At 37.8% G+C, this 8,667-nt stretch overlaps 1 protein-coding gene across 1 annotated transcript; it reads right to left on the bottom strand.

Annotated features, from left to right (window-relative positions):
- Positions 1-3,245: 3,245 nt before the first annotated feature.
- Positions 3,246-8,466, bottom strand: pdcb (phosducin b). Its single transcript, XM_008415161.2, has 4 exons — positions 8,349-8,466; positions 7,458-7,519; positions 4,670-4,818; positions 3,246-4,265 (listed from the first exon to the last, which is right to left on the bottom strand). Exons 2-4 carry the CDS (start codon positions 7,501-7,503, stop codon positions 3,750-3,752), a joined length of 711 nt encoding a protein of 236 aa, XP_008413383.1. The 5' UTR covers positions 7,504-7,519; positions 8,349-8,466; the 3' UTR covers positions 3,246-3,749.
- Positions 8,467-8,667: the final 201 nt, after the last annotated feature.

The following is an 8,667-nucleotide window of genomic DNA, read 5'->3' as shown; positions in this document are numbered from 1 at the left end:
CCATACTTTTCCACACAGTTAGCAATGACAGGTTTTAGCCTTATAGACAGTGCCACTAATCACACTTGTTACTGTTACATAATCTTTCTTACATCCTCTGTCCATGTTTGGTCACTGAGCGGGTAGGTCATCCCATGGCCTCATGGAAATTTGTTTCTATGTGGATGAAGTAGAGCATGACAGCTGGGTTTTCCAAGAGTCCAAACATAAAAAGCGCATAAGTTATCCAATTAGCAGAGCTGTAAACAAAGGGGGGATCAAATGGTTTGAGTGGGAGCAGAATCATGTGGTCAGTGAGCGGTAAACACTGAGGTAAACATTTGTTTGAGAGGAGCCATGAGTCAAGTCATTTTTTGGGGTCTGTTTCAGATAGAAAGTTCAGATTATTTGTGTAACTGGGCAGAGGAAATACTTGCAGCTTATAGAAAGTGTAACTAAGAAATGCTACTTTTTGCAGTTGTAAAATATCTACTTCACAGTTACCTAAATAGCATCTGGTTTTGTTATGAAATAATGTTCTAGAATATTCAGCAAAACAATACAATCTTGTTGTTTCAATAACTTGTAGTTGAATGAGTTTGCAGGATTTTTACCCTTCCATGTCATCACGTTCTGCATTGCCCAGATAATGAGCAATTTATTTGATTTAAGTGAGTTATAGACCAGGGATGTGTTCAAAAGCTGCAGAAAAGAGGTTATCGAGGGAACATTTTCAGCTAAAGTTATTATGTACATTCTCTATTTTTAGGTTGCTAAAAGCTTAGACTTTTGTAGAAACAATTTTTCTCCAGTTGATCTCCTTTAAAGTGCTATTTGTAGAAATTAATGCCAAAGTAAAATTTTCATGAATAATACAGCTGATCCAGTGATTATATGTTTAACTGTGTCTACTTTCTCATTTTCTTTTAGATGGAAGTGCTTTTGGCACAGTCTGTGCAGCAGTTATTTTATGGTAAATTTGTTGAAAAACAACAAATCATCCAAATGGAAATTACTTAGCTTGTTTTAATTTATTATGCGATTAATTGATTTATTTCTTATTCCGACAGAGATTAAACCCAACAGATTTACTTTCACAAGTGGAAACTTTTGGCTTTTGCTGCAACACTCCACTTAATATACATATAAAAACCTTTATTCAAAACTCCTTTGGGTTTACCTGCATTCAGTTGTCAAAAAATTGTTTCTTGCTTGTCTGCCCTCATGCAGAGAGTATATAGGTCTAGGTCAGCAGCAGCTAGTCTGACTGACATGTCTAGGCTTCTCAGGAAAACTTCTTTAAAAAGCTCTTAGACGAGTTATCAAAATGGATTCAATGAGTCTTAGGCATGCAACTTTCTAAAAAGGAGGCCTTCCTGCTAGAGGCAATTCACTTAATAGCAGATGTGGTGTAGTAAATTCAAAAACACATGTATATCCTCAGTCAAATATGTGTTTGCGTGTGACAGTCTAACAGCTTTTACTTGATAAGTAATTAAAAATCCAGTGCTTCCAAAGATTATTGGAAGTTGCCGAGCTTGCATGAAGACGCACTGGAGGGTGTTGTTTTCTGCTAAAAGGTTCAAGACAAACGTGATGAACTGTGCATGCAATCCAATCATTCTAACTTTGAAAGATGTAAAGAGCATACACAAGAATGAATGAGAAGACAATATTAATACTGCAGGAGAATTCAACTAGCATGTAAAATACAGTAAAATAAAGGTCAAGTTTAGCCTTACAAAAAATAAAACAAATCAAAATGCATAAAAAGAGGTGATGTTTTTATTTTACCTATTGACCCTAATAGATGAATCCATAATCAGTTCACTGAGAGGTTTTCACCTCAAATCTAGAACATCAACAAACTGGGTGGTCTGGCTTTTGAGCTCTGTTGGCCAGCATCTATGCAGAGATAAAAGTTAATGATGTACTTTAAAAGCCTGTGGTTTTCGTTTTAATAGACATATTTAGAAGGTTTGGCCATTTCTGCAGATATCAAACTACTTAATTATATTCTCTTCAGATTAATCAGCGGGTTAGCATCGAAGGTCTTCATCTAAAAAGCCTGATCAGGTTTTATATTCTGGTTTTGACATGCCTTAGCAGGGGTCATGGGCATGTCAGAACCTATGTTGTTTCATGACAAATAAGGTTGTTTAACATGAAACATCCTCCTTCCGGAGTTTCGCTCTGATATCCTTAACATCTCTGCACATGGGTGACTTTATACCTCTGGCCCACTGGTGCTTTTATTTAAGGTAAAACAATGCAAACTCTTAGCTAGAGAAGAAACAAACCTTTCTCCTGTAAATTTTAAAAAGAGGAAATGAAGTATTTTTTAACTTCAAGTCATAAGGTTTTGTTTTGTTTGAAGATTTTTTACAGATATTTTTGAAGAATCATGCACATGACATTTGATTTTTTCATATGTTCTTTACAAAAATCTGAGTTTTATTTTAAATCATCAACAGTTTTCAGAGTGCATCTGACACACACAAACGTACCAGACTGAAATTCACCGTAAATTCCTTTACATTTCTATTTTGATTCTCAGTTTGAACTTTACCAAGTCATTTCCACCATTTCTAGAAGTCTAAATGCAATGAGTTACTGGCAAGCAATTGACGAGGTGTACCTAATAAAGTAGCCACGCATTGCATGTAATGTATTTAAAGAATCTGACAAAACATTGCAACAGATGTTATCGTTTTTTTATGTAGTTTTAAAGCACACATACCAGGCCAACATAAGCAAAAATTAAGTAACTTAAGTAAAAGTACATTAGCAAGGTTGCTAGCTGCTATTAGCTAGCAACAGCAGTTGCTAGCTAATAGCTAGCAACAGCAGTTAGCTAGCTAACAGCAGCCATGTCTGATTTCTAAGCAATACTCTTGGGAGCCAGTATTGTGAGATAGTGGTGCTGTTTTAGTTTCCTTCTTCAAGGCACAGTATTTTGCATCATTCCAAAAAATTCTCTGAAAATTGACTTTCCTCCAATTTTGAATACCAGAAAAAGTTTGGCGGGTCCCATCTCCCTTGACTGTTGTGTACCACTGCCAAGGCTGCACAATTATGGAGATTTTCCAGTCATTTTTGTCAAAATACTAAAGCCTACATGTAGGTAATCTAATTAAATAAGACTATTTTAATATTATTCTATGCTTCAAAAAGTGTTGAAAGCATCATATTAATTAATTAATTAATTAGGTGTTTTGGAAGATAAAATTAGTCCTCTGTCCTTTTTACTGGAAAAGTTGGTTGAGTGGAGCTTCAAGCTGTCATTTATTTATTCTTTATCAGAACAACACAAACATAATAAATATACAGTACATGTGCACATTATTTTACATTCAAAAATGTATAGCTCATGGATGCAAATTTTTTGACTTAAATACATTCAAATGCTAAAAAAAACACTATAAATGAATCTGGTCATGCACATGTATATATACAGGAAGATATTTCCTAATACAACAATGTATTTATCATTACAGTTATCTTGTTTTGGCTTTTCAGGTGGTGATGAGAAATGGAGGGTTTTCTCATTCAGCAACTCCTTTTTCCAAGCTATTACAGTTTCCCCACCACTTATATATAAATACATTCCCAAGAAACAGTTCATAGCTAGTGTTATAGAGGAAAAGTTAGGATTTTTCTACTTGCCAAAGCAAAAAAAAAGAACAAATAAACAAGAATATTTTATATATAAACTGCTTCACTTATATCTTTACCCAACCTCTTTCTCCTGCAGCAGCCAAACTCCTGTCTCATTCTATGTCATGTTCTTCCTCCTCGTCGTCTCCAGGCAGCTCTTTCTCTGGGAGCAGGCCGTAACTGTTGAGGAAAGCTTCAACGTCGGTTGCAAAGAACTCCTCGTTCATGTGCTGCGTGCAGGACAAGAAGTTCCCTATGAGCTCCCCAGCCTTGTACACCAGCAGCGTCGGTAAATACTCATCCGAAAAACGCTCGGCGGCACCGGATGAGACGGCATCAATCCTGCAGAACTTTACAGTGGGGTACTCTGTGGCCAAGCAGTCCAGGCAGCTGTTGAGCTGCTCGCATCCTTTCACCCCAACCTTGTAAATGTGTACAACCACCACTGTGCTGTGGTGCTCCTTCTCGATGACTTCGAGGAAGGCCTCGCCACTGTCCAGGTCATGAACACCTTCAAACTTGGGGCCAAAGCTGAGCTTGCTGTGCATCTCTTCCATGCATCGTCTCCTGTATTGTTTCAGACATCCTTCATCCTCCTCCTTGAGCAGTTCATACTCTTGGACACTCATCTAGAAAAAAAAGGAGAAATTACGTAAGTTGATGGCGTTGGTTAAGAAATAAGCTTTATTTCATTTTCTCTGCTTCTCTGTTCTCATCACCCTCCGTAATCTCAGTCACTGAGATCTACATCATGTTGGAACATGAAGGGCAGAAAAAATTCATCCAACTGCTGAACATATATTACTGACATACATCCTTCTTAAAATAACACAGTATACCAAATATTGATTCCAAGCAGTCTTTTGGGATTGTGATTTTGCACACAATGATATTGCATTCATGGTTAGTATTTTCTATGAAATGCCTGCGAAAAAGTCACACAGAATGAAATATCTGTGTGTTTAATGGGGCGTATTTCTTAAATAAAAAACTTCCTGTGCTCTCTCGTCTGGTTAAACGATTTGGGTTGTACCTTGCGGTTCAGGTTAGCTCTGGAATCATCTTTTGATTTATTGGGGGACGACATTTGCCTCAGAAGTTCCCTTTTTGCAGGAGGCAAATTCTCCCGGTCCATACTTTCCAACTTGAACCTCCTCCAGTCATTAATGACCCCCTTTGGACCTACGGAGAAAACAAAAAGTTCAGCTCAGTGCACTGACCAGCGTCTACTTGCTTATCTCAGCTATTTACTCGCTCTACTTATTAACAGACAAAAGGGAAATGCAGGAACCAAGCAAATACAGAAAGCAGTTTTTGTCTAATTAAAGCTTCTAGTAGCAGGAGCATTTTTATGGTTGAAATATTTCTAAATAAGGTCAAAGTTGTCAAGAGACATTAAGGCCAAAATCTGGATACATTTGATCTAATGTTTGATGGTTATTTTTGGATGCCCACATTTAATTCTGAGAATTTAGATGAGATCTTAATGTAAACTTTTGTTAGAAAAGACCAAAAAGCATAAAAAAGCAGTGATCCTCTCTAGGATGAAGGTTACAAACCCAGTTAACCTTTGCAACTACACACCTGTGAATGCTTAGAAAATGTAAAAGTCCAGCATTTTTGTGCTTTTGTTGTCACTCCATTACAGTTGACTGACTGTTTTTAACAGACTTTAAGTCAGCAGTTTTCCATCTGAGTGTTATACGGGCACATTAGCAGCTCAATGTAAAGGTGTATATAAGTGACTCTGATGTATGAGTGGGTCTCTTATTAAAAACTTCAAATAATGGAGAACAACTCATACTTTTCTTTTGTAATGAACTGAGTTTTAATCTGAAGTAATTTATAGAGGATCCTGTCAGTTCAGCAACATTTCATTTCCATCTGCAAGTACACTGCAAACGTGTGCCTGTCTCTGTATTTACCAATATTCTCTCAAAGAAAAATATGAAGACTTTTCACACATTGATGAGATTATCCCAGTATCACAACACAATGTGCTCTTTAAAATTAAAACCTCAGTCGCCTAAATGTCACATTATCAAGGAATCAACACCTAGATTTAAGATTATTTAACTCTGGCAGATTTAGGTTAAAAGTAACATTTTAATTTGACTGCCATGTTTCCTTTGACTTGAAAAAATAATAATGTTGGATAGAGAACCAGTACGAATCCTAACCTAAATCTGGTAGAGCAGTGGTCCCCAAACCCCGGTCCGTGGAGCGGTATCGGTCCATGGACCAATTGGTACCGGGTCGCGCAAGAAATAGTGAAATATTTCCGTTTTATGTATTATTTGAGTCTGGAGGATCTTTTATTTTGAAAATCCTTTAACCGGATTCTCTCTGTTACTTGCGCGCCAACACTGTGGCCACAAGCAGCAAAATGAATAAGAAACAGATCAGATGTCTTTGGAAAGTTTCTTTGCGAAGGGGAAAAGGCCCAGAGAAGAGACAGGAGAATGGATTTATCCCGGACCGGCAGGTGAGTCCCACATTACAAGCCGCTCTGCGTAACATGCGGCGACCGGCTGCTAATGAGGCAATGAAGCTTCAAGCTGCTTCACCAGTAGAGACCAAGCAGGCTGTGGATATAAGCAACACTTATGTTTGGTTATTCTGGAATTTAGAATAACCAAACACGGATGACTATGTAGAAGCAATAGTGATAGTTTGTGGAGTCATTTTAAGAGATAAAAGATGTAACAAAAAGAAAAGGTGGTGGGTAAAAGACAACGGGAGCAGCCGCTCTATTTGCTGCACTATGATTTGGAGGTGAATATGTTTTTTCATAGTTAACATTTTTAACTGAATAAACATAATAATGACCTTTAGATTTAATAATAAACATTTCCAAATATCATCTCCGATATCCAGCGGACTCAGTTGCGCGATATGTCAGTTGTTTGGGATTCCCCTCTGTTCTTACGTCACCGCGCTTTTTGATTGGCTACCTGTCACATTCAGCGGGTCGTATTCTCGTTCACAGACGGAAAAACCCCACAGGTTGCGAGAAAAACTCCAAGACAACCCAAATTGGGTATATTCAGGATTTAGTGGGAACACCAACACCGCCTCGCCCCCTCCACCCCCCCAGGGCGCAGCAAAATTTTCCAAGTCTTGACCGGTCCGTGGTAATAAAAAGGTTGGGGACCACTGTGGTAGAGAATTTGGGCCAAAGGCCAATGGCAAGTCGACCTTTCGTTCACATTGAGCTCATGGACAAAAAATATGTCAGAAATACCAGTGAAAACATCTAAAAAGACCTGTTATTATATATGAGTCGAGATTTATTGCTTCAATGCCATTGAAGGCATTTCTAGTGACAGGAGTATAAGTAATTTTTGACATATATAAAATAAGTGAAGACAGTGACATAACTTTATATCTGAAGCTGTTAGGGTGTGAATCATTTTGAGCCCGACTGTTCATTTAAATTTAGGTTTTACATAGGTTTCCAATTGACTCGTGTCTGAATGAGTCTTTTGTGTGGCCTCAGTGTCGAACCAGCTCTCTAGCTTGTGTTGTTGCAATGTAGAGATAATCTTGTCTTTCCAGGAAGTGGACTAATTAACCCAGTTACACAAGAAAAAGATTAGACCATCTGTTAAACGGTTCTCTCCTCTCCATTGGGTTTCCTTTCACCTGTCTTAATCCTGTGCCATTGTTAGCCAATTTTCTCTGTAGGAACACAATGTTTCAACTGCTTTCCATTAAGTTTTTAGTTGAATCAAAGATCTTTTTCACTTGACCTAACCACAGAAAGTCCAAAGTAGTGTTTTTTTTGTTATTTTCTTTTTATAAATGGCTCATCTGCTCACCTGTATGGGTCGCGGTCTCTTCCAAATCAATTACTCGGCCAGACATTGTTGTGATCAGCTACCTGTACAAAAGAAATGTGATGTTACTTTAATACTTCATTTTCATTCACCAGAGTTGAAACTGTGCAGCTAGAGATCTAGAGTCATTGGACAAAGCAAACAAAAAAAAACACCACAACTCTTTAATTTTAATTAAATTAATGCAGTTTAAGAGGATTACAGGACTGCAATCAGATCAGTGTTTTGCTTGCCGTTGACTCTCAAAGCCACTGTTTGTGCAGGTATGCATCCAAATCATATGCAAATTTGTGTTTTATTTGCCATGCAATGCTGTGTCATTTCTGTGGCGTCACTTTTTAAGCCAGTTGATGGTGTGACTCATTTTAAGCCAATATCTGATTGGATTAGCTGGCCTTTTGTGATGAGTCCTCCCTCCATGCTTGCAGTCACAATGCTGATCTGGTTTAATGATCTTTATGACCATCCTCTTGCTCCCAGTTGACTAATGGGGAGCTTTTTCCCACGAGCAGCTGCAGCATTTTCAAATGAAATCACGTTTAATTGTTTCAGTACAGAGATAAAGGTCGACAACTAAATTTAGTAAGCATCTGTGCTAATAAAGCACAGAGGGATGAGGAAACGACAGCTCCAAAGAAGGAATTGTTTGTTCTGTGACTGAAAAAAATGCATCTAATTTTGCAGCTTTCTGTTTGATGCCTTGTGTGGTAACAGCAAAAACACAAAACCGTCCAAACAAATATCCACAAACTTAAACTGCATGGGGAATAAAAAATATAATTAAAGCACACTGAGGTGTTATAAATCAACAACAATCTTCACGTAACCACATTCTGTTGATTCCACTGTATCAGTAAAAGCTGTTTATCTTACCTTTCACTGCCAGATAAAGTCCTCCCTTTGTGTCAGCAGTTAACCATGCACTGCTGTTCTCTCGATCACTTGTTGGAGCTATCTGTTGCTGGACCGTGTGTGTTTTTTTTGTGTGCCTGCGTGTGTCATTTCCAACCAATGAGATAGGTCTATTGGAGATTTAAAAAAAAGACCCAATAGACCAAACAGAAATAGAGCATAGATCCTAAGAGGATTTCACTTCAGGAATTAGAAGCCTCTGCTAGATAAAGACCCTCACTGTGCACAATGAAGAGAAAGAATGACAAGGTTACACTTTGTAGACCAAAGCAAAACTTCA

This window comes from Poecilia reticulata, chromosome 4 (genome assembly GCF_904066995.2).
Source record: "Poecilia reticulata chromosome 4, P_reticulata-male-v2, whole genome shotgun sequence".
Taxonomy (NCBI): Eukaryota; Metazoa; Chordata; class Actinopteri; order Cyprinodontiformes; family Poeciliidae; genus Poecilia; species Poecilia reticulata.
This window is presented reverse-complemented; position numbering and strand designations above follow the sequence as displayed.

What these genes read in the sequence shown, in the direction of transcription:
- pdcb (XM_008415161.2), bottom strand. Translation starts at nt 7,503, where the DNA reads ATGTCTGGCCGAGTAATTGATTTGGAAGAGACCGCGACCCATACAG. An exon ending in AGAGACCGCGACCCATACAG is followed by an intron (nt 4,819 to 7,457) that starts GTGAGCAGATGA and finishes TTTTCTCCGTAG; the next exon opens with GTCCAAAGGGGGTCATTAAT. An exon ending in GAGCTAACCTGAACCGCAAG is followed by an intron (nt 4,266 to 4,669) that starts GTACAACCCAAA and finishes TTTTTTTTCTAG; the next exon opens with ATGAGTGTCCAAGAGTATGA.